The following is a 26,322-nucleotide window of genomic DNA, read 5'->3' on the forward strand; positions in this document are numbered from 1 at the left end:
AAATAAGTATTTTCTACAGCAAATGTATATAATTGTCTTGCAGCTAGAACTCTTTTGTACATTTATTTTTTTGCAGGAAGCTCTTTCTCATGTCTGGGGAGGACACATATCTGGGAAATCAAGCTGTGTGTCCTTACAAACTATAATTCTAAAGCAGGAACAGATATTATCAGAAAATAGCCACAATACTCACTGAATAGTTTTCTTTCCTAGGTCAGAAGGAATCCATTCCACACTTCATGGTTGTAATCCAAAAGTTCACTGAAGCCTGGGGGCTTTCATTAACTTTGAATGAAAGGTCTGATCATTAAAAAGAAAAAAACCTAAACTAAAAAAATTACAAAGCAACACTTCACCACCTAGCTGCCGGCCTCTGTGTGGGGACACTATTAAAGTTGAGCAAAGTAGAACCAGCTGAGGTTTTCACTCTTGCTTTGTACTTGTGCTTTGTACCACATCACTTATGCATCCGAGGAGAATGCTTTATACTTTTATAGTAATTCCCTGGAGAAGTTCATACACAGCTCTACCCAGTGGGATTTCTGAGTGAACAGCTAGTGATGGCAGCTAAGGCAGCTCAGCATTTTTTTCTCAGGTATCTCCATAACCACCAGCCAGGACCATGCTTGCTGAAATAACTGTTTTCATCACTGTGCTGAACAGTCTCCATATGTGTCTCCAGGGAATAATTTGAATGGTGTAGAGAGATAAAGAGCACAGGACGCTCTTTACCAGGAAGCTCCCAGCAATGGATCAGCTTCCAAGTAGCCTGAAGTTGTTTCTGGGTCCCTAGCAAGAAGAGAGGCTCTGCTGAGGCAACACTTCTGTACAAATTGGTTAGCCGTGGCAACCAGGAAATCCAAAGATGTTGCTAACATTTGGAGATATATTGTGGATCAGGCAGAGAGACCTCCTTGGTAATCAGGACTGAGAGAATTATGTCATAAAACAGGAGAGTCTGATGAGTTAAAGGAGAATTGAAGAGAAGGAGGAATACAACTGGGATATGTATTCCTGAAAAAAAAGAAAAGGACTGTTCCCTGCGCATTGAATGCTAGGCCTTCTTCTTCATGACCAATAAGAGCAGACTGAGAGGAAAAGTGATCAAAAAAAATGCTAATATATTGTCTGTAAAGAGGGTAGAAGACAATAAATATGTGGAGAAAACTGAATAGAAAAAAAATAAAAAGAGAGAAATGAAAGGATGAGAGAAGAGGAAGGGCAGACTTGAATTCCTTAGTCTGGGCAGGGCACAACCTGTTAAGTGGGATGTTTGCTGTAGAACACGCCTACTCTCAGGACCACATCTGACCCAGGGATGTCTCAGACAGCAGTGAACTGAGATACTCTCTCTAGACTAGGAATTACATTGAACAGAAAAATGCATACGACAGTTTATTTATACTATGTTCCAGCAGAGACAAAGAAATATAAGCATATTGTTTTTCTGAAGGCTTATGTTTCCCTCCAGCTGCTCCGCATTGAGGAACACTAAAACACTTGAGAGAGTCATATTATTCTGCTGTGTTTGTACAGCATGAGAAGGTCATGCTTCCCATTCAATTTCCAGCTACTACTACAGTCTGAAGCATAATTTAAAATAATGGTAACTTTATAAATTGCCTATAGCACTTCAGCTTTATTTGCTTTCTCTGCTGAAGTGCAGTATTTTCCATTTAAATTCATGATGCAGAAAAGGATATAAAGGATAAACAGAAAAAATTATTGAATCTTCTCAGACTGTGGAAAATCACATAGGTATTTGTGACATGGGCAAAAAAGGTATTATTTTAACACATACATATAATACAACATTTTCCCAATTATAAGTGGGAGTACATTGTAAGAAGGCAGAATATTGACCTCTGTATGTTGAAATTTAAACCAGTGCTCAGGACCCAACACTTTCAGTGAGATACCTACACTTGATAAGTACCTACCTTGTTTGTTATCATTATTTCTTAGAAGGAAAAAAACAAAGAAAAAGAAACCAAAGCAGAACAAAAGAAAAAGCAATCCTACTTCTGCTTTCACTGGGGTGAATGGAGTGATTTTTACTGATTATAAAGCCATGATGTAAAATAATTAATACATGATCACTGCCTGGCACTCATCTTTCCAGCCTCAGCCACAAAGCCAATGGCTAGATGTCAGCGCTTGACAACTGCACGCTTCTACAAGAGTGTGTTGCTAGCTACAAGAGTGTGTTGCTAGCAGGTCCAAGACAGATTTGAAGTGATGCTGCCTATGTTGCATCTGTTATTTGAAGCAAAAAGCAGATCTTACTTCAGTCCATATTAAAGCCTACTTTTTCATCTAGATACTGATTTTGTTGCTGTTGGCCTCTAAGGAACATCTAGGCCGAGACAGTGTGAGAACCAACCAAAACCAGCTGCATGAACAGTTGTCAGCTCCCTGGGAGATGTAAGGAAGTGGATGCTATGGCACTCTTCAAGTGATGGCTCTCCTACCCAAACATATTGCAACAGCCTCCATCAAATAATTCCTTGAGGATTTGATGCTATATTTGAGAAGCCAAGAGCTAAAACAATTAGTTAGTTTTTCCCAAGCTATGCAGGAAGGCCACTCAGAGCTACGGTGTTTTGCTTAGACATGCATGCACACAGGCATACACACACAGAGAGAGGGTAATAGATGAAAAATTCATATGCAACCCTGAAGTACTTTGTACTGAAGGTGGAGAGGAGGGAAGATATATGGAAAGTATTGCTTTGGCTCCCTTTGTTGTCCAAGTAGAACTAAAGATGCACTGGTATGGTAACCTCTTTGCACAAAATGGTCACAAATATATGCAAGCCATTAGCTATAGCAGATTAATAAAAAACAGCCTGTTAATACATTTCACAATAGGTGTACTACGTCATGATTTTAAGAGGAGAAAATTGTGTAGGTTAACCCAGGTCCCACCAAAATCCACTACAAGTTTCCCACTGAATTCAACAATAGGAGCAACTCACAAGCTCTTTTTGTAGGAATCAATTACCTGTATGCATGTGTATCTGAAAGTGCTCCCAAATGCCTATAGGGGTTGCATATGTTTTTAATATTTGTCATGATTTTGTAGAAAAAAATCTTGTTTTGTGTAAAAAAATGTAGCAGATTGTTTGCCTACCTCTGCTTTGACAAATATCTTTTCATATCCCAGATATTCATGCTTCTATTACTGACAAATTGCTTCAGAGTCTAATGTCTGAATTCCTATATCCTAGCTGACTTTTCAAATTCAGACTTTTCCTTCTTTTCCTTCAGAATTTTCCTTCTGTGCTTCCTGAATAATTTGATTTGTAGTACTCTGAAACATCCATAAATAATTATCAGTACAGACTGCTCACCATCAGGATTGTGTAATGCAGACATGAATGAAATCTTGAATGTTGACTGGAGCCTTTTCTCTTTCCTAAAGTGTTTTATTTTGCACAACATTTTCTTCCCCTCTCTCACCCTGAAATACTTGTCTTGGATCAAATAAACTGGCAGTAACACCTAAGGAAGTGTAATTTTTTTCAATGGCTCACAGACCAACCTCTCTGTGTCCTCCAGCAACAAGTACTTTTCACTTTAAGAGAACTGACTGACATCTTCAGATATGGAACTGTGTGGGATTCTTATTCCTGCTCTTATTGATTCAGCATTTTGCTCTTCAGCATCTATTTGTGAGCAGTTGCTAATAACAGGCTCATTAGAAAGCAAGCTGTGTTTGTTACATGCTGTAGCACTGCAGTTCTTAGATCTTACTGCTAACAACGTAGCATAAAGAAAAGATGTGTGCTTGCTCCAGAAAACATGGGTACCTTGCTGCTGATTTTTAGTATTTGTGAGGGATGATGACAATTCTTGAAAAGCATATTGGAAAATCTTCACATTGATGGTGCAGGACTGTAAAAATATATAACTTGGATAACTCCAACAATTTTTCTGTTGCTTAAATTTTTTGAAGACCAGCAGTTTTGATAAATTTGCAGTTCGGTAGCAATTGATCATCATACAACACAAACAAATCATCTTTGCAAAAAAACCTGTAAAATCTAAACAAAAAATAATCACAGGCTGAGTATGAAAGTAAATCACAGAAGAGAGAGACAACCATGTTCCCAAACAGTCCACAATAATGATGAGTACATTTCCTTTGAACACATATGTAATACGTATATCCTAAAATATTTGTAGTAGACTGCAGATGTCACCTTCTCTGTGAAAAAAAAAATCTGCATTATGCCTTGGTTAATAAAATGGCCCAAAAGTAATTAAAAAATGTAGTTTGCCTGGAACACTGTGTACATGTATAAAACAGATCACTAAGAAGAAGAAAGTGAGCTTTAGGAAGCTTTAACAGTGTGTGTATCTCTGCTGAGTTTATGTCCAGAACCTAAGTCAGCCAAATGCCAACCTACCTCTTAGTAGGAAGTTGTGAAAATGAGCATGAATGGTGAAAAAACCCAATGCTTCAAAAGCTTAAAGTTGGTCAGAAAGCTGCTCTGCTTTCTTTCCATCTTGGAAATGGTTTGACAATTTGGATTTCTATGGTTATTTGCCAGGTGTCAGGAACAGACATAACACACAGAACAAAATGCAAGAAAGACGAACAGCTGAGCTGAGCAATGCTTTCCACCTGTATAGGCAGAAGTACTCTGGTATTTGGGAAATCTAATAGGAAACTTGGGACATGGACATGGGGAAAGAGGCGATTTGCCTTTTGAAACGTGTGGACTGGAAACTTGCTGCCACCCAGTGTCAGTAGATATCTATTCCCATGAACTGGCCCTTGGAATTCCACCCTGTCCCTAAACAGATAGGGTCTGGGGCCCCTGGGTTCTCGTGCGAGAAGCTTGGGGTGCACAGCTGCTGGCTAAGGCACGGACAGGCTGAGGCACAGCCCACTGAAAGGGAGCATAAAAGGGGAGAATAAAGACCCTGGTAAAACTGAGTGGTTAACCTTCCCTTGCTGTACCTCTCTTTAAGAAAAACGCCAGACATTGCATACAAATTTTGCTATTCAAATGCTGTTCAAGCCCAAATGCATGCGGAATTGCACTAAGTATGTACATTTTCCTCCCCATGTTGAAGCAGGACATCTCTTAGGTGTTAAAAGTGGCAGTAATGTGCACAGCAGCCCAAACTGCTCAGTGGCTGGCAGATTACTTCACAGACAAAAAGTTGTATGGGTCATCAGAAAAAGTAATTTCAAAGTATGATTTTATTTTAAAATTTAAGCACTCTTTTGAGGGTTATTTTGGGTTGAAGACTGAGGTGCACATTCTGACATATCAGACAATTATGGAATTCTTCTGCAAGAAGAAACTGCAAAATTTTAGCATCATAAAAAAATTGTGTCATGAACAGCCAGGCAGCCAGTGTTAAGCACAAAGTGGTATAGGTGGAGATTTTTTCCACCAATGAAGGTGCTGATTTAAAGAAACAGGGCTAATAATAATTACAATTATAAAAAAAAATAAACAAAAACAATAGAAGCAACATAGAGCATATAGGAATTAAGTTTAAAAAAAGGTTTCTTTTGCATTCAAAAGTAAGTCCCTGAATCTTTATTTTGTAGGTGCTTTTAATTTTGTTCCATCACCTCATGTCCAATTGACTTACATATTGAGCTACTAATTTTTTTCCTAAACAAATTCTTCCTGAGCCTTTCAAAAAGAGGTATAAAACTTGGTTGAACAGGGATATCAACCTGGTTGAGCAAGCAAGTGGTTTTTCACAAGTTCTTAGAGAACTCCCAACAGAAAGGCTCCTGACTTTATGAAGGATTTCCTCTCTCACTCTCTCTAGAATCATGAATATGCAATTGTATCAATGACCTCTGACATTTTTCCAGAATTAATTACTTCACCTTCTATTGTTCAGAATCTTCATCTAACAGCAAAAGGAACCTTTAGGGCTGCAAAGACTGTATCTAAGAGAAAGCCCCAAACATGTCACGGACATAGTACACTATAGAATATGAGTGCCATGATACAGCACTGAAGTGCAACAGTGAAGAATACCCTTTGACTCTCATCCTGGAAACGCCTAGTTAGTTCCAAAAACCTTTTATGTCAGCAGTTACTTCAATCAAAATCATTATCCTACACTGAATCATACCATAAACATTTTTGCTATGTGAAAGCCTTCAAGATATATTCATCTCGTCTGCTAGAATTTTTACCATGAGAATAGTGTGTAATGAATTTTAATAGAAGGCTGTGCATTAACAGTGCACTCTCCCAGATGCATAAATATCTTGTGTACACAGTTAACTAATTTTTTTGCCATATATTTCTATGTCATTTCAATGCTGTTAATATCTGGAAATGTTTAATATTTTGGGGAAATACTAAGTCAGGTAACAGTAGCATTGTGTCTACTTTGTAACCCCAGCATACAAGCATGTTTTCTCCCCCAGTGCTTTATTACTTTAAAAAATCATTCAAGATAGGAATATTTCATGGTTACCAACAGGCTATATTTATTGTAATTGAGGACTCTACATACATTGTTGCACAAAATTATAATGGACCAATCAACAAAACCATAGTTTGTATGCAACTGTAAATAGCACTTTAGCAGTTCAACATATTGTGCATTAGTTGTCTTAGTGAGGTGACAACTTAAGATGTTTGCTTCACGGGAGTACAAAAGTGCAAACTTTCATTCAAGGCATACACAAATACACAAAAAGGATTACTATACATGCCACAGGTCTAAAATAAACCTCAAACCAATGCTCTCCACCCCAAAACAAGTTAAATGAGTAAGTACCAGCACTCTTAGCAACCATCAGTGTTACCACATTCAAAGTCTTATCTCTAGCAAGAAGCAGAGAAATGCAATCTGAAGAAATGCCCTTAGCTTGGAGTTTTAGATGTAATGCAACTATGTCACATGAACTCCATGTTTTTGTTTGGCAAGAGTGAAAGAGTTACATCACTACAGAAGCACTTCACCAGTGTATGACCACTAATTCCTGAATCACTATATGGAGTAACTGTGTGCAACAGTTGACTGTTGAAGGAAATAGTGTCTTTACATCAAAAGGTGATATTCAACTAAAATTCAAGTATTTACTATTAGACTGTAAGTAATTCTGATCTTCTGTTCCTGTGCACTACATAAAGCAGATGAAGCGTAATTTTTCATTTTTTCATTTTTATTCTTCCCTTGCTCTGGGAAAAGGTGTAGAGGGAAGAACCAAAACGTAGGTGCAATGCTACATCTACAGCAGTTGGTGCAGATATGTGGTGTACAACTGTCCACATCAAGATGATCTCTGGATTTTCAACACACAGCCTTAATGCTCTCAGATCATTCCCATCTCAACACCTACAAGACTCCTGCTGTCTCCTCTTTTTTATTTTCACCAGCTGTTCAAATCTGTTGCTCAAGCAGACGTTACCTTCTATTCTGCACAAGTGAGCACCTGAGCTGCACAATGTCATCTCTGGACAATGAGGAGATAAAAGGGTGGAACAGTTTCTCTCTCATACCAGGCTGGGAAGGTCTGGAGAGACTTATACACTTCTGTATCAGCACCAGTGAAGAACTGCTGCAGATTGTATGAGCTTGAAAGACACTTGTTTACAAAACCAAAATTATGATTAAGTAAATTCCAAAGAAAAAATGGCCTCTTACAGTATTTTAATTACTGCCTAGATTAATTTAAAAGTAATATGAAATACCAAGGGGTTTTTATCATTAAAAATGATTTTTTTCCTGTTATCGAGTTAAATCCAAGACAGGAGTTAAACACAGGGGACCACAAACTTTGGTGAATAAAATCTACTACTTAAGAGTTATGAAAAAGAGTTCAAACTCTAACTCTAAATTAGTAGCATGCATGATTACAGAAAAAAAAAGTAATGAGAAATCTGAGATTTGTCTCTCAATAAGTTTTCATAGATTTTGGTGCAAACACAGCACATTCTGCGAACATGGGGAATAAGAATGTGGAAGCAGTTTTACCACCTTTGCAAATTAATTGAAGCAAGATAAAAAACTGAAATGTGAAGAACAAGGCCTGCATATCGCTTTTTAGCCCTCCAGTACCCAGATACTTCATGCTTTGAAAATGACCAAGTACAGCAGGACTATGCCTTCAGAAAAGAAAGGAAAATAATTAAAATTAGGCTAGCCCTCTTCCAAGCATTTCTACAACAGACGCGATTATAGCTTATTCACTATATTAATACATGAAAAACATTTTTATTTCCCTGAATTTAAGGGAAAACAAACCACCAGAAAATGCACTTGTAAAAAGACGAAAGCATTGGAAAAGTACAAGATAAGCAAGGACTGTGTGCTTGTATATATAAATCTTTATAAATACTCACACAGAAATGGTGATGATTTTTTGTCCATTGGTTTGTTTGTTTTCCCCAAATCAAAGCAGAACACAATGTATTCTTTCAAATGGGTTTTGAATGGGGAAGTACGAGTAGGATTAACAAAGAAAATGACAGAGGAAAAGAACAGTGAAATTTTATTTCCTTGGCAAGTGGAAGTACAGAGATGTTACTGCAGCACTCACTATTCTTACCTTTTAGATCCCAATTCATCAGAAATAACAGTGTAACTACATCAGGGTGGAATTTAACACACAGCTTATATTTTTGAATATGTAACTTTATTTTTCTTAATAGTATCCCCACTTTACGCAGCCTACAAACCTGAAGTAAATGCATTTGCATCTGAAAGTCATAATAGTAAGTGTTTTGGGCTGCTGAAAGTCAAAGAAGTAATCCTGAGATTTCAGATGTTAAAGCTTTCTCCACAGCCACATGTTCCTTTGATGTTTGGGTTATTGAAGACAAATTCACTGGACAGTTTGTCTTCTACATAGTCCATTTCAGTTCCTAGAAGTGTCAGCTGTGCCTTCTTTTCAATAAACACTCTAACCCCTTGAAAAGAACAGAAAACCAGAAATTACATACAGCAAAACCATCATTCACTTTGAAATTCACTTTTGGCCAGTAATAAAAAAAGAGGAAGCTAAGTATAAAGACAACTAGTAGAACTTGGTCTCCCTGGCCTAATGTGGGGCACTTCAATCACTATTTTCTTTCTACCAATAGAAATCTAGCAGAAGTCTGGAACTGTTACTTATGTGTGCACACGAATATCTGCTTTTTGACAGGAGATAAAAAATGATGCTAAGGGAAATAAGCTGTAGAACATGGCAACAAATCTCAGCTTGAGTACACAATTCCCATGCATAGCAGACAGTAACCCATTCCATACCCTTCTTGAAGTCTGTAAATCCAGGAAGGTACAAAACTTTGACAATATAGATTTCTTCTCTCAAAATCACCAGATTTTATGCCCTCCCCAACAGAATCTTGTGCTGCTGCACCAGAAACTCACCATCTTGAACTACTTCTTCATCAGAGTCTCCTTTTGATTTTGTATATTCTAATGTGTAAGAAAGTCCATTGCATCCCCTTGTACGAACACCTACTTTCACACCTACCTAAATAAAAAGAAACAACAAAAAACACCACCACATACACGACTTCCTTTTTAAAACCTATTCAGAACATCAAGGTAAAAAGTATGCAGAACAATGAAGTGCTGACATTTATTTTTCTCTACTGCCTAAATGCAAAAGTGAATTACTGTAAACAGCTAAGAGGTAACTTTTTCTTTTATAAATTTGACTGCCAAGGTAAAAAACCCATCTGATCCTTGCTGGAGTGGATCATGCCCTCCAGTATGCTCAATTTTTGAAGTAATGAACCATAGGCAGTCATATAGGAACCAAAAAGACAGTCCCAAAAAGGCAGTCAAATTTCAAAGACACGTATTTTGTGACTTCAAATTACAGTTTACTCAGATGGTAATTCAGGTCGTATGACAGTAACATAATTATGAAGCTGTGAGGCCAAAATAAGGGCAGTTACTAGATTATCACAGAACTCTTGCTCTGTGATAATCTAGTAACTGCCCTTATTTTGACACTGTCAGAAAACTTACTTTAAACCAAAGTTCTGAAAAACATGCATTGATTTTTTATTACCTCTATTGCCAAGAAGCAAACCCCTCCCTAAATCAACGTATGTATATGTGTATTGGTTAAACTGGCCTTAAAAGCCAACTTAGCCAACGTTTCTAACATTCACAGCATTCAACAAGGCAGACAAGAAGAGCATCCATGTAAAGAGAAAATCAAGAAGTTTTAACAAAGTAGAAAACTATTTGTGTGCAAGAATCTTTAAGAAGTATCCACATCACCTTCTACGCACCAGCGCTTCCTAACTGAAGAGCCAAACTTCACTCTCTATGGCCTACGTTGTGATAAAAATGTATCAAAATGTAACACTTTTCATTAAATGGGCTCTCAAGACAAACTGCATCTGATCCTTTCAGACGAAATACCTTTCTCTACAGGAACTGCTACAAAGAATGGGTTGGAAAACACAGACACCATTTAAAGCCAGGAAATGAATGACCATATAAAGCGTAGGCCCAGGGCTTCCTTAGGATGGTTTAAAACATTAGAACAAATAAGTCTAGTTACAGATACGCAGGAAGCAAAACAAACAATGGCCTTGGTTAATAAAAGAAATATTCTTCTTGGAACAATACTTACTGTAAAAAAACCCTAATGCTTGTTTTTACAATGATTATAAAAGAAGCCTATGTGTGTCTTTCCCTCAAGAAGAAAAGATGACAAACTCATCACTTGGTGAAACACTAGTTACTTAAAAAAACACATTGTCTGGCAAGTTTCCTAAGAATTCGATATTCTCCAATGCATATGAATATTACTTTATTACTGCATATTTCACAATGAGAATTCCTACAAGAACTTAAATAATAACAGCTGAAGAGCTCTCTCCCTATCAGAAATCATTACTATGTCATACTAAAGGGTTTCATTAAAATGTAGCTCAAAAACATCTGAAGCTTAAAGTTTTTCCAACTTCATTAATCTCAACAGTAACCGTACAGTGAAGTACAGTTTTTACAGTCAGTTGTTTCCTGCATTTCATTTTATAACAAAACAAAGCTGGATATACAAATAAGCTTATGCATTCCTAACCAAAAAAATACGTCAACATCTCTAACAAATACCTCAGTGTTCAGTTCAAACTTCTAAGTTAGCCAGAAATGCTTTGCAATCATGAGCTGTACTAATACCTTAGCATACCCTACAAACTGACTCTATCTACACTTACATGGTCAGGTTTATCTTTCAGAAGCTCTTTTATCTTCTGGACAGCAGAAGGGGTCTGAAACACAAAAGAATACATATAAATTTGATTTTTTTGGTTGCTTATTTGTATATTTGCAATGAGTGCTTGCATGTATTAAAGCTGATGCCTGTAAGACACACACTGCTGCAAAACAGATGTCTCCTCAACCTAATTGACACAGAGCACACAACCTCTTCTCACCTGCACTGCCAGCAAACAGATACCTCAAAAATTCAATCCTTAATCCTTAACAGTGGGGGTTTTGGTTGTTAGAATATCAGAGTGGCTTGGGTTGGAAGAGAACCTTAAAGATAATCTAGTTCCAACACCCCTGCCATAGCAGGGACAGTATGCCAGGTTGGTCAAGCCTTGGACATAGGCCAGGTTAGTTCAAGCCCAAACTGGGCTTGAACACATCCAGAACTTCCCTGGGCAACCCATTCCAGTGTCACACCTCGCTATTCCTAATACCTCATTTAAATCTCCCTCTTGTCCTATCACTGCAGTTCCGGATGAGAAGTCCCTCTCCAGCTTCTATGTAGGCCTCCTGCAGATACTGGAAAGTTGCTGTGAGGTCTCCAGACAAACCTCTCTTCTTCAAGGAGGACAGCCCCAACCTTCTCAACCTGTCTTCATAAACGAGGTGGCTGCAGTCCTCTTATCACCTTTGTGGCCTCCTGTGGACTTGCTCCATGTCCTCCTTGTGCTGGGAGCCCAGAGCTGGATGCAGGTTCCAGGTGGGCTCTCCCAGAGCAGAGCAGAGGGGCAGAATCCCCTCCCTGCCCTGCTGCCCACGCTGCTCTGGATGCAGCCCAGGACACGTTTGGCTCTCTGGATTACAAGTGCTCATTGCTGGGTCATGTCCAGCCTCTTATCAACCATCACACCCAGGTCCTTCTTGATATGGCTGCTCTCAATCCATTCTCCACCCAACCTGTTGGTGTGCCTGGGATTGCCTTGCATTTCACTTCGCTGAACTTTATGAAGTTTGTCCACCTCTCAAGCCTGTCAATATCCATGTTGTTTCTTTGCAACTTTTTCCTCCAAAATCACTATCATAATTCAATCAAGTAACTCTTTATTGTAAAACTTTTGTCACATATCCATTACAGATAAAAATCAGTTAGATATAGAGGGCTTATAGCCTACATCTCTCTCCCCATTAACCTTAAGGGGACCTCTGACTTATCAGCAGATAAAATTCACCATTCATGCAGATCTAGTTGATGCAGAAATGCAAGAACTAAATGCAAACGTCGAAATTTCCATTACATTCCCACAAGTTTCTAAGACACTAAGAAAAGCATTAGTGTGAAGGTCTCACCACGAGCCGAATTAAACACATAAAGCAAACTTCAAGTAGACTTGCAGCAGAAAATCCTTTCTAATTACCACTACCACTCTTTTTGTTAGAGACCCACTACGAACAGGAATTACGAGCTCTGACAAACGACTGAGCTCTGTGCACTCGATCTGACCCTGTTCCTGCGGAGACATGGCTGTACCTTCCTCTGCAGTGCTCTCAGAATCAGAGGTTGTTAAAGACCTCTGAGATCACCGAGTCCAGCCTATGACCAAACACCATGTTTTCAAGTTTGGCCTCTCCAGCACGGCCGCTAGTACGGAATGCACGCACTTTACTATTAACAACAGGATGTAAAACCTTCTTGGAAAGATCCTACGCGTCAGCCTTGGTAAGCAACGCATTACCCTTTTCCAAAAAATTTAATCAAATACTTTTTTTGGAGTGTCTATGCGACCAGGCCCCGCGGTTCCGCAGACGGAGCGGCGGAGCGCGGGGCCTGCTCTCAGCGGGACCGCCGCGGAGCAGGAGCCACCGCCCGCCTCTCAGTTCGCCAGGGGGAAGAGGAGCCCGCTGCAGCCCGCCCGTCGCAGCCGCCCCGCTGGGACTACCGACGCCGGCCCGTCCCCGTCCTTGCGCCCGCCCCGCAGTTGCCAGGGGCCGCCTCACTGCCCGTGGCGCAGCTCCCGCACCCGCGAGGTGCCGCGGTGCCCGCGTCCCGCCCGCTGCCCGGCCGCGGCACTGACCAGCGTGAGGGCGGCGCGGGTCGCCTGGATCCTGCGCTTGCTGACGGCGCGCACCGTGGCGCGCACCACGGACGAGGCCATGGCCCGGCGCCCTCGGCCAGGGCAGCGCCGCCCGCACGCTGTGACGCCACCGCGCACGGGCCGCGGGCGGGGACGGGCGGCGGCGGCTCCGCCCCCGGAGATGCGCCCGGTCCCGCCGCGGCCGCGGCTCCGCGAGGGCGGGGCAGAGCAGGCGGCGGGGCTGCGCGCCCAGATAAGCAGCAAAGACAGCCGGGACGCTCTGCCCTTCAGCCGCCCTGGCGGAGGCCGCGGCAAAACAGCCGGCCAATGTCACGTGGAAAGGGGAGGTTTTTCCTGAAAGCCTTTAATGATTGATTAGTCTGTCAGCGCCGTTGAAAGTCCAAGTTAACAGGTTACGGAATAACAATCTTTATTAATTTGGAGTGCTAGGGGGTTGGAATAGAGCTTAAAGATCATCTAGTCCCAACCCTTTTGCCGTGGGCAGCGACCCTGTCCACTAGACTAGGCTGGTCAAGGCCTTATGCAGAACTTCCCTAGGCAATCCATAACCAGTGCCTCACCTGCCTCACAGTGACAAATGTCTTCTAATACCTCCTTTAAATCACCCTCTTGTCTTGTCACTACAGTTCCTGACGAAGTCTCCAGTTTCCCTGTAGGCCCCCTGCAGATAAGAGAAGGTTGCCATGAGGTCTTCACTTAACTTTCTCTTCTTCAAGCTGAACAGCCCCGACCTTCTGAGCCCATCTTCATAAGGGAGGTGGCTGCAGTCCTCTTATCAGTGAAGGCCACACACTTGAACAATTTCATATCCTTCTTAAGTTGGAGGCCCCAGAGCTGGATGCACGCACAAGAGGCAAGCAGGAGAGACAGAATCCCCTCCCTGGTCCTGCTGCTTTGGATGTAACCTTGAATTCTGACATTTTAAGGTTCAAGGATTGCTGGTGACGGTAGCTGACCGCGAAAATATATTCAGTGCAATATTTTAATTCAAAGCACTGTACTAAAAACCTCTAATCCCTAACAAAAGTCAGCTCAAGACAATAATTTACCGTTCACAGAACACTGTTCGTACCCCATAGTTGTCCCCACAGGGGCAAAGACAGGTTGAGCCTGTCAAACGACTTCAGAAGTTACAATGGAGTCCTTCCTAACTTCTCACCCTTCTGAATTCACTTTTGTACTATTTGCTTATGTTTAGATGGAGCTTGAGTGGCTGTAGTCATATAGCTTACCCTGTGAGGAGTGGTTGTATGTTGGGGGTGGCTATCTCAGAATACATAACGTGTCAGCCCAAGGAGAGTGATTCCACCACAGCTGCTGATTCATCATCAGGACACCTTCCTTTATCTCCCTTGGTTTTCAGCTGCTGTGCAGCTTATCAGCCAGAAAGGACCACTAAGTTCAAGCCTCTGCAAGAGCCTGGCTAGAGTGTACTCTACTCCACCCACCTTTAGCATGTACAGTGAGTGGGAAGTCAGGTGTGCTGGCAACATTCCACCCAGGGAGCAGCAATCCTATTTCCCTCTACAATTTCCATACCGTTTTACCCCCAGACATTTTCCCACACCAGAGAACAATGGAGGCCCATGAGTGCATAGTTTCCCACCTACAAAATACAGGCACAGAATGTGAATATTTATTGACTGCCACACTGGCAAGCATTTTAAAATAATGCATATGGCTATTCAATAGGAAGCTTTGGCTCAGAGGGCAAAATGCATGTGTAGAGTAATTCAGTTTGGACAAATCCCTGAGCGAAGTGCAGAGGACCTGGAACCTTCACAGACAATGCATTGTGTTTGCCCTCCTGCTGAGCAGGATCCTGCCCTTTCCTCTGGGTTCATGCCAGTCTGGGGCCAAGTGAAGGGGATAGCCATGCAGTGCTAAGGGCCCTTCTTGATCCCTGCCTGGTGCAGCGGCAGTGTGGGAGGAGAGCGTGAAAGCTGCTGGATGAACTGAGCTGCCATTCCCCAACTCCCGGTGGCTACAGCAACTTCACGCTGAAGAAACCCCAACAGCCTTGGTACAGGGAGACTCATGCCATTACTTTAAGTTGATTGATGGCTATGCCAGAAGGTAAACAAGTACTCATTTTTCATTTCCACATTCCAGCATCCTTAAATATGCTAGATGATACTTTAAATCCCTCTTAATGAAGTCCAAGCACAAGAAACACATTTGAGTTTCACCACCTCACTTACTTCCCTGATTCTGGCCTTAGTAGTTCTGAAGAGCTTGGTAGTAAGTCAGATGTGTTAGGTGTTTTTTACATACATAATTATGCTCTTTACTGAGGCACAGTACTACTACTTCAAATATAAAGATAGCAGGTGTATAAAAAAGTTGTATTTTCTTTAGTTACAAAGAGTGTGTCTTTTCACAGGTAATTCATGCACCTTGAGAATGCATCTCAACTAAACTACTCCTACTTAGCAGCAAGGGGGGTTTAATGCTCTACACTGGGCTGAAAGCTGAAGTCAGTACACTTGAGGGGGGGAAGCTCATGTACAAATGCAGTTAATACCTCCTTCATCATTTGCACTCGACCATGCAGGCACAGCTTTCCTCAGGATGCCTCCAATCATCAATTCTTAGTCCCCTGCCTGCTGAATATATGTCCACATGGAACACTGAACAAGGGCTAGAAAAATTGCCTTATTCGAGACAGGATAAATGCAAAAATCAGTTTTAAAATCTAACTATTTCAAGTTAGATTTCAAGAAATATTGTTAAGTTATCAGTATGGAAGAAAAAGCCAACAACTTTCCATGCTAGAAAACTCCCATTCTAAGCAGCTATTTCAAGCCCCGGAAGCTTTAAGTAAAATTTTAACAGATGGGGAAGCAGTTTTAAATATAGCTACGAAACAAACCTCATCAGAACAATTACATTAGGGAAAATGTATGTGTGTGATCTGGTAGTTAAACAGCTAAATGACATTGAGTTACCTGTTTAAGACATTTAACTGTGTTGCAAACCTGAAAAGCCTTCATATTTCTAAATTTCTCAGCACTGATAACCTACTGTTCACAGCATAAAACGTATCCCAGCTTTTGAAAAAAAAGCTTTTTTTTTCACCGAAAGCATTTGAAATTCCTGTGAAATATGATGACAGCACTCTTTTCCAATAAAAAAGGCAGCATAAATAAACAACTGCCTGTCCCTCCATATCATTAAGAATGACAGAGTATGCACCTGGTTCAGAAAAGTTTATACACTTCAATTCCACTAGCAAAATTGGATGTAACTCTGTTAAAACTAAATAAAGCACAAAGGTAATAGGCTTGAAAATGTGTTTAGGAAAGAACACAGAAGAAATTATTTATGAAAGCAACACATCTGGTAGTTCATGGATAGCTGGCTTCAGATGGGTGAAAACCAGAACAAGACACAGGATAGTAGTTCCCTAAGAGCCTTTTGGCAATTCTAGCTTTCAGCTTCCATAAAAATAGGTAGGGAAAAAAAAATTGAACATGATGGTTCTAAATCCAGATAATTATAGTAAATTAACATTAATTCTACATTTCTGCATGTCAGGAATATTGAAAACTACAAACTCAGGAAAAAAAAGAGAAACTTAAGTCTGATTTTCACTTTTGTTTAAAATTTATTTCAGATTCATAAATTAACAGTGGTTTCAATTTTAACACATAACTATTTCTCTCTTTTGAACAAGGTAAAATGGTGCGTTACCACCTCTGGAAGGATTTCAAGTAAAACTCAAGTTCGTACTACTAATGAATGTAAATTCTTGACTGGTACAAGGATCCTCTTCATATTCTATGAAAATGGACACGTATTTTTCCCCAGTTGCCAAATATAATACCTCTATTTCTTAAAGCATTTTTGTCTGTATCCCCAAGACCTTGAGAAAGATTCTTAGCAGCAACAAAACAGGACTGACCTGTTACCTAATCTTTCTTTCTTTCTTGAACACAAGCACAGCAGCAAATAAACTCCCATAAATCACAGAACAGAAAACAACCCCACAAAATCTCAGTGGCACTGCTTGTCCAGAGATTGTTTAACATATGATGACTAGTGTCTATCTTTTTAGTTCTCTGGAGAAATAAACAAGAATATAGCAGTCTACAAACATCTCAAACACTTACACAAGGATTCAGTAAACAATCAACATTAATAAATATCATTTGCTCCTTCAAAAGATTCATTTTTGAAGAAAATATAATTTATTTGGCTAGCACATAGTTTTAGTGCAGTTTAAATGGTCAGGTGAAACAACAAAACCCTGAAAACAGTTCATTTTTAGTACTTGTCCTTTTCTAAATGCATTACCTAGTAAACAAATACAAAACATCATGGCTTTCTATTAAAATGGTAAAACAATCTATTATAAAGAGTAGGGGTCTGTCCACAGTTGCTTGTACTAGCAATCTAAAAGAAAACACCCATATTTCATTGAACTTAAGCTGAAGGTTGTCTATGCTGCTGTCCTGTGAATTCAGAGGCTTTAGCTAAAGACATTTCTTTTAAGTGAATGATGGGCCTGTGTTGCAATTTATCAGTGCTTAATATCCCTCATGATTCTTGCTGGGTCCTCTTCTGTGAGGCTTTTCCCTGAGTCATGTATTTATTGGAAAGGCTGCCTAAATTGGGAGAAAAAAACCACAATGCTTTAAAGGTATTATTTGTTGGTTTTTAAAAAACAAAGCCAAACAAAACCAAAACAAACAAACAAACAAAAAACCCCACAAAAAACCCAGAAAGACATAAATGAACTGAAACAAAAAGACCGGAGAAAATTACTGTCAAGTCAAACTACAATGAAAGGAAACACAGTTCATCTTAAGATTCTTACCTGATAAAGGGCAGTAGGAAACAATCAGATACAAAATTGATAACTAGCATTTTCTTGAACTAAACACCTAATGACAAACCACTTTGGGTTACAAAATCCCCAAACTAAATCTGAAAACACCTTCCAGCAAAGACAAAAAAATGTGTCTTCCCAACAAAACTGATAATTTAATTTGAGATACTTAATTGCAGTCAAGTCTTCACAAACTTCAGAAAACTAATTAGGTCCCCCTCCAGCTGCAGAGAGATTAGTGTATATAATACATATGCATGGTGCTGAAGGTTTGCAGAGTTGTACTAGAAATTGTAATTAAAACAAAAGCAGCCGTTCCAAAAATCTTCATTGTACTTACTAATAAGTATGTGAAATTGCAGTGAGGAAGCTACATTGTTAATCACGCATTTAAAGCAAAACATTTCTGATTCAGAAGGAGTACATAAAGACCTTTATAATACAATCTCACTGCTACTTCTAAATGTAATTTTTAACTTGTTTGCATTTTAGCAACCAAGGATGTGGTTTGATAATCTCTAAGTTAGTTTATCATGTATAATTCTAGACAATTACTGCAAGAAATCCTCACAGGAAAGCATTCCAAGTTTTGTCTCTGAAAAATCAGAGAATCTACCCCATGTAAGCTGAAACAGGAGAGATTGATACAACTCCACCATACTCTGCTGCAAACTAAATCCACCAGAGTCAGTGATATAAAGGCACAGAATTGTTATGCCCAAGTTTTGCTTCAAATACAAAACTCAAAATTTGTACACTTCTCCAGATTAAAAAATTAGGTGGCTTCAGCCTGTTCAAGCTGTCACTGTGTTCAGCAAATTAGCTCGAGTTTCTATGACGACTGATGAAGAACCATACAATTACAGAATGATTTGGGTTCAAGGTCATTTAGTCCAACTCTCCCACTGTGGGCAGGGCTGTCTTCAACTACATCAAGTTGCTCAGAGCCCCATGCAACCTGACCTTGGATGTTTTCAGGGGTGAAGCATTCACCACCTCTCTGAGCAATCTGTGCCTGTGTTTCACCATCCTTGTTGTAAAAAACTTCTGTCTTTAGACTAATGTAAATTGACCCTCTTTCTGTTTTAAAACATTACCCCTTACTATCCCCCGCTAAAAAGTTTCTTCCCACCTTTCTTAAAGGCCCCTTTTTATAACTGAAAGGCCACAATAGCCTTTCCTTGAAGCCTTCTTTTCCCTAGGCTGAACAACCCCAACCCTCTCAGCCTCTTCACAGAAGTGCTCCATCCCTCTAATCATCTTGGTGACTCTCTTCTGAACTGGCTCCAACAGTTCCATGTCCTTCCTGTGCTGGGAGCCCAGAGCTGGATGCAGGTTCCAGGTGGGCTCTCAGCAGAGCGAAGCGGCAGAATCCCCTCCCAACCCTGCTGGCCAGGCCTTTACACATAGGTTCTGAATTGAAATGAAGATATACAAACCTGACTGGGGACTCAAAAATACTTTTCCTTTTTGTTTCTTTTTTTCTTCATGCATAAGCACTCCCTATAAAAACATACATGTATCAATAAACCAACAAAACTGAAGTATTTGATTTCACAACACAGAAGTTTCTCCTTGAAAGCTTAGGTAAAGCTTCTCTTAATTACTTTATATAGGCTTTAAAACATATAAAAAGTAAAAGATGAAACCAAAGTTGCACTTGGTGTTTACCTGATTTAATCTACCAGCATGTTTGACAGCAGTGGGGAAAGAAGGGGACCCGCACAACACTTCTGACTTTGAGCCATCTGAAAAAATCATAAGGAGTTGCTAATTGGAAACTAGTTTCCATTACACTTATCATAAAACAGAAAACCACCAAAATATTTTCTATCTAGAATCAGAAAATGTAGACCGTGGGACATTGTTATTTTCTTCAACTTTATAACATGGAAAACTCACATGATGTGGAGACATACATTTAAGCTAGGAACCTACAATAAATTAATCTTCGTATCCTCCTCCTGAATCAGCAGAAGACGGGGAACTTAGAATGAATGAAGGTAAGGTGGTAAGCGAAGTGTCCTTAGTCTCACAAAATGCAGCAATGCAAAGAGTGAATCTATTTGTTTGTAGTACTTTATTCAACTAGGAAGAACTCTTGAGGCACTAAGCAAGCAATAAAAGACAAAGCCCAACCTACAGCAATTCTTTCAAATTGAAACATATTGATTCCCAAAATACAAATCACAGATAAAAACACCTATTGCAGAATGTACTATTTTAGACATATATACTGTACAGCCTAATAATATTTCTCCTGTGATGAATGCTAAATATGATTGACTGTGAAACAGTCAGGCATATTCCCCTCTACCTTAAGAGACTCAGTATCACAGCAAACAGAATGGCTGGAAGAGAAGTTTAGTGAGACAAGGTCAAAGATGAACAAACTCAAAAGTTAAATTTAGACTTGACAAAAACCTTCAAAAGGTCAGAAGCTGAATGAAACATGGTTTCAATTTTTAATCAGCTCTTCTGTCCCTCCAGTACTTCTAGTAGTCTATCAAAGTAAGAATACTTCTAAATATATTGACAATTTTGAATATACTTGCACCATTTTCCTCACCCTTCCAGTATTTTAACACAATCCTATGCTCTCTTCCACTAAATGCAACTGACTATGAAGAGTTTCCTGATCTAAGGCAGACAAGATATTTCTGGAAGTAGAAAAAAGCTGGTTTGAAAAATATGTTTATATAAAAGACTCCAATCTGTTCCTTTAAGAGGTCAAGTTATGACTAATTTAGAAAACAATTTTTTTCCAGCCTGAACTTAAGTGCACCCAGGTTTACGTACAGGGAAACAGTGATACTCTGCTTCTTTAGAAGCTAATCACAAATACCACCTACTGTCTTAAGTCTCAGTTTTATCTTAGAAAGGTATTCCTTCACAACACAAATGATGAGTGATCAATCATATTTGAAAGATGACTTAGATGATTATATACTTTTGCTTAGCAGTGTTTCATCCAGTTCTGTCAGTCAGGCTCTATAAGATGAACTTCTGTATCCCTTCAACTGCTGAATCAAAAACATTATTTCATTTTATTCACAAAACTCAATCTGAGCAAATCTGTACACTTTTCATATTGACTTCAGGGTTGTATACAACCATTCTGGTTTAGGTAATGTGAAGAGCTATAACACTAGCTTCTGTTGCAATTATGATGAACTGGAAGAGAAGCTTCCAGTAATTTGAAATGTTGGCATACTCATACATTGTGATAACAATGAAAGCAATTTCAACATATTTGATACTTGTACCATTTTTATTACAACTATCTTATCTGCTAAGAGAGACCATGCCAAATTTCCCAGGATACAGCACATTTCTGAAAGGAAGGTGAGGATGAAGGAAAAATAGCTAAATGTGACTACATTAAAAAACCCCCCACATTTACATGATGCAAAAACCTTATCGGTTAGTCACCCATGTTAAAAATACAAAAAGACCCCTTTAGCACTATTTAAACTACTCAGCTTTATCAGTTTCATACCTGCAACTCCTTTATATTGTGGGCATTCCTTTTTAATATGACCCTCTCTTCCACAGATAAAACAACGTTTTTCTCTCATGTCTCTGTCTTCCGGGCGCTTCCATTTCTCTGCTGATTGCCTGGGAGTCTTCTCTCTCCCAGTTTCCACTATTACCCTTGCTAGTTTTCTCTTCTGAGGTGTACATAGGTGCAACTTTCCCTCCTTGATTAAGTTCTCCTTTTCTGTTGGTTTATTCTGCATTTCTTTGTCCTCTTTGCTTTTTTTCTCCTTGATTTCTCCATACCTTTGTGTACCTTCATAATCACGACACCGTCTTAGTCTGCAGGAGCAGAAAGTGCTGCAGAGTTCAAACTCCTTACATTCACACACAGACTCAATAAAAAAACCAAACAGAAAATGCACATGCTGTCCTTAGACAAAATAATTCTTCAGTGGGACCAATAAAGTGAATTGCCATACTTTGACTCTTCCACCAAACAGTGCTGCTCTTCATCACTCATGATGTTACATGTATTTAATAATTTAAATTTACAATTAGATGATAATACAGTCCTAAATACTAATAATGGTAACTCAAAAAATATAAAAACAAGTGAAAAATCTGTCTGCTCAAGTTGCATGCAATGGAAGAGAAGAAACACCAAGCAAAATGCTAAAGAAAATAATACAAAAATATAGGGCTACAGTTCTGGGTTTTTTCTATTTGTATGACTCAACCAGAACTCAGTTCTTTCCTTCTGAAACTGCATACTTACTCTAAATGTCTCTTCAGTTGAGAGAAGCTTCTAACATTCTATGTGACCTGAAGGTCTAGTAGTGAGGAAACACTACTACTATCAGACTTGCTTCATCTAACAAGGTCATACATGACTAGAAAAGGAGACAGGAGTGAAATCTCCAAATCTCAGGGTGATACCAGGCTCCTTTGGCAAGTTGGATGTATTGCTAATGGCCAGAAACTTGGAAAATACTTCACAAAACTGAATGAAAGGCAAAAGAATGGCACGAGCTTCAAGGTGAGCATCTTTTTTCTTAAAAAAAGGCATAAAAGGAAGGCCTGGGGAGCTATAGGTTGGTCGTTCTCATCTCTGCCTGGTAGGATCATGGAGCAGATCCTCCAGTAAACTATGCTAGGGTACGTGGAAAACAGAGACACAATTGGTGACAGTCAACATGCCTTTGCTAAGAGCAAATTATGCCTCACAAATCTGGTAGCTTTATATAAATAAGGGTTACAGAAATGGTGGGTAAAGAAAGTGACTGATAACATGTACCTGGACTTCTGCAAAGCATTTGACACTGTCTTACACAAAATCCTTGTCTATAAAATGGAAAGATGGATTTGATAGGTGGACGACTCAGTGGATATGTAACTGGCTGGATAGTTTCACTTCAAACATTGTGGTCAATCTCTTGATGTCTGTGTCAACACTAGTGATGATTGGTGCTCTTCAGGGGTCTGTATTGTGACCAATATTATTTAACATCTTTGTTAGGGACACAGGCAAATGGATTTAAATGCACACTCAGCAAGTTCTTGGATTATTAAGATTAGCTTTAAACAGATACAGGAAAGCACTGTTTTACAGATCAGTCAGAGCACTTAGAGAACTGGTTGCCATAGAAGACTGCTAAGGACACCAAGAGAATCAAGCTCAGGAAAAAAAAAAAAAACAACCAAAACTAAAAGGACAAAATCACAAACAAGTCCAATCCACAAATGAGCATTAGCAGAGCAGGGCAGGTATGTACTCTAACATCTCTTATACAGCAACTCCAGATGCTGAGGGAATGCATCAGAAGAGACTACAGAAAACAACTGGTTTTCCTTTCATAGACAGCACTCCCTTTTGCAATAAATGGCTGAACTGAGGATTCAAATGTATCAGTGGTTTTACCTCACAGGGTATTTCTGTTCTTCGATGCACAATCCCATTTACTTTTCCTCTAATGTTGTATAGAATGTAGCTGAGTATGTGCAATGAACTGGTGTTTCACTTCAGAATGCAAGATTAAAAATCCACAGATCCAAGACAGCAGTCTGGATGTTGAGAAGACTTTCACACCACCTTCAGCATTCTTTAATTTCAAACTATCATCAGCTGCTATGCTTGCAATTGCTAAAGCTGAGTAAACTGCCAAATTAACATCATCAACAATGTAATTCACAAGTCTCTAATGTGTGGTGGAACAGCTGCTTCAACCAACATGATGTTAGTAGCTTTTTTTTTAAACTTAGTTACAGGAAAGTGCAAATGATTTCTAATGACAACTTTAAACATACATAGATTCTAAACAATGGTTAGATTTTTCCATCCACCTTAAAAGTGAGCATAAAGGTTTTTAAGATTTCACTGTTTTTTAGACATGAAATCTTTAAAGAGCTTTCTAGTAACTAAAATAAACTAAAATAAATAAATAAAATAAACTAAAATAAAAATTAAAGGATGAGTTTTAGGTTTAGGCATTTCATAAGAGGAAGAACTGCAAAGGCCACGTAGCCATTCATCTGTTGCCAGAAGAGAGAAGTTGAATATTGGACTTGGCTACTCAGGGACAGGAAGTATTCTCCTGGATGCAAAGCAGGACATTGTTCTTATACGTGTGTGCTTATGAAAAGTAATGCTGTGACATTCTTGCCTTGCTTTTGATAGGAATTGCATGACTCTGTGAATTTGACAAAATCATGCCTTGCTAGGAGCAGCAAAATTCAGGTAGTAGAAGCTATTAAATAAATAAAAATATTAAATAAATAAAAATACAGAATACTTTTCACAGCACACAGTTACTCAGCTCTATGGAATATTTAGATTCTCTGTGACTGCTCCTTTCCTATATAACAAAATGGAGAGTCAGTATTGATACTTTAACAGTTCTGCAACAACATTATCCACTACTGCCAAAAAAGGTACTGATACATCTTAATTCAGGTTATGAAATAATCTGCAGCAGGTACACGTTTTTTTAGCATTACTATCCTAATCTTTCCTAAACAAACCTAAGGAAAAAAGTTACACACAGATGCCAATACTATACTCACTTGCTTCTCATGGGACAATCTTTCATGAAATGGCCAATTTTACCACAAGTTCTGCAGCATCTATCATTTGGTGCCAATTCTCCTTCTGTTAGAACCTCAGGATCAAAAAAGTAATCCTGTGGAAGAAATCATATATTTAAAATGAAAATCCAAACACCAGGAAACCAAGAAAGATACAAAAGTGTTAAAACAGCAGTAAGAGTTACAGAAAGGAATACTCTTGGGGTCTGTAGCTGAACCCTGAAAGATCTAATGAATTAGCTGGCCACCGATCTCTTTGACAGGCAGCCTACTCACCACCAGGTCTGCACACTGTTATAAAACCACAGTTTTAAGAAATGCTAAGGTGGTTTTCATTTGGATTAAAATACATAGATCTGTACAATGAAACTCTGACTTGACTAGCATTCTGCATATCAAAATATTTTACATGCAAGTAACATCAAAACAGTACTCAGCAGTAACTCCCATGATATTTAGAGTAGTGTGGAAATTTAAGAGAAAAAGTTTACAGTGATGTAGCCGTAGTCCTGCAAACGCTAAGTTATATGCCAAAGAGCTCACACATACTCCTCGTAGAAGTAACTCACCATTTTTGACGGGTATTCTTTAGGAAATATTTTTATAGGGGTACCAAATACCCTTCTGCCATTGATAAAAGCCTTCATTATAAAATTTGTCACTGTGGAAGAAAAAAAACCCAAACCAAAATAATCATTTAAATATCAAACTGGAATGTAAAATAATATTGAAGACAAGATCTTCACTTTGAAATTGTTAACAGAAGACTTACTTTTTCTTGACAATCCAGCTCCAAGATTGTGGTTCAAATCAAAGGGATCTGTAGAAAATAACATGATAGGCATTCCTCAATGTGCAGACAAAGGAGTAGAAATTCTTTGCATGAAAATGAAATGGGCCACTAAACAGGTTACAGATTATTTCTGAAATATCTAATTGCATTTTCTCTGTCAGAGAGCATAGTGATAATAAGCAGCGATAATAAACAGTAATCATACAGAGTTGAATCATTTAAGTAAATATGGGCTCAGCTAAACCTAGTATTTTTGAGAACATCTCAATTGAATTACACCTAATTTCTTTGCCAAAAGATTTTGTTGAATCTATTTTTCCACCATTTACTTAATAATGAAAAGTGTGAAGCTTGTTTGCAACTTCTTTTCAGTAGCCAAAAACCCCTTAAGAGTAATGCTTAGCACTACTGAAACTCAGTGGCAATTTTGAGATGCTTTCAAAACATGGGCATTAAAAAATTTATAATCTAGTAATAGAAAAATAAATAAGCCTTGTCAAAGAAGCAGAATTTTCACGTTAAAGAAGTTCTGTATATTCCTGTATTTTATATGGTTTTACCTTCAATTACAATATATTTGGAGGTCCACTGCTTCTTGAAAGTTGTAAGCAGATTTTTTCTCCTGATGCAGATGACATGCTCTTTGAAATCAAATTCTTCTGTGTAGAATCGGAGAAGTCCCAGCCACAGTTGCCCAGCAGATTCAGTGTTTTTCCCATAGTCTGGCCAAACAACAGACTAAAATGACAAAAATATTGTTATATTCAGTAAGTACTGAGTAGTCCACTCCCTCTCTTTTAATTACCACCATTATTACTACTACTACTACTACTACTGTTATTATTAACATCATTGTAACAATTAAG

General features: G+C 38.9%; 2 protein-coding genes across 3 annotated transcripts in view; both read right to left on the reverse strand.

The window, feature by feature from the left end:
• Positions 1–6,453: 6,453 nt before the first annotated feature.
• Positions 6,454–13,443, reverse strand: ISCA1 (iron-sulfur cluster assembly 1). The gene is made up of 4 exons (XM_074532484.1): positions 13,251–13,443; positions 11,184–11,237; positions 9,370–9,475; positions 6,454–8,906 (listed from the first exon to the last, which is right to left on the reverse strand). Exons 1-4 carry the CDS (start codon positions 13,329–13,331, stop codon positions 8,758–8,760), a joined length of 390 nt encoding a protein of 129 aa, XP_074388585.1. The 5' UTR covers positions 13,332–13,443; the 3' UTR covers positions 6,454–8,757.
• Positions 13,444–16,855: 3,412 nt separating this feature from the next.
• TUT7 (terminal uridylyl transferase 7) overlaps positions 16,856–26,322 on the reverse strand; it is a 33,127-nt gene continuing 23,660 nt past the window's right edge. Inside the window, exons 22-29 of one of the 2 annotated variants that reach the window (XM_014269043.3) lie at positions 26,017–26,194; positions 25,436–25,483; positions 25,233–25,324; positions 24,643–24,758; positions 21,602–21,939; positions 19,774–19,850; positions 19,542–19,605; positions 16,856–17,878 (exon numbers count right to left, since the gene is read on the reverse strand). In XM_014269043.3, the coding sequence (XP_014124518.1) occupies positions 17,811–17,878; positions 19,542–19,605; positions 19,774–19,850; positions 21,602–21,939; positions 24,643–24,758; positions 25,233–25,324; positions 25,436–25,483; positions 26,017–26,194 (981 nt within the window). In that variant the 3' untranslated portion in view covers positions 16,856–17,810. The remainder of the gene's footprint in view (positions 17,879–19,541; positions 19,606–19,773; positions 19,851–21,601; positions 21,940–24,642; positions 24,759–25,232; positions 25,325–25,435; positions 25,484–26,016; positions 26,195–26,322) is intronic. The other variant, XM_005489810.3, reaches the window with a different exon arrangement.

Source organism: Zonotrichia albicollis, chromosome Z (assembly GCF_047830755.1).
Source record: "Zonotrichia albicollis isolate bZonAlb1 chromosome Z, bZonAlb1.hap1, whole genome shotgun sequence".
Taxonomy (NCBI): Eukaryota; Metazoa; Chordata; class Aves; order Passeriformes; family Passerellidae; genus Zonotrichia; species Zonotrichia albicollis.

Excerpts from the sequence above, each read along its gene's own strand:
- ISCA1 (XM_074532484.1), bottom strand. The coding sequence starts at position 13,331 with ATGGCCTCGTCCGTGGTGCGCGCCACGGTGCGCGCCGTCAGCAAGCGC. Across the intron at positions 11,238-13,250 it reads CCCGCGCCGCCCTCACGCTG|ACCCCTTCTGCTGTCCAGAA; the intron begins GTCAGTGCCGCG and ends TTTGTGTTTCAG. Across the intron at positions 8,907-9,369 it reads TGAAGAAGTAGTTCAAGATG|GGGTTAGAGTGTTTATTGAA; the intron begins GTGAGTTTCTGG and ends GTTCTTTTCAAG.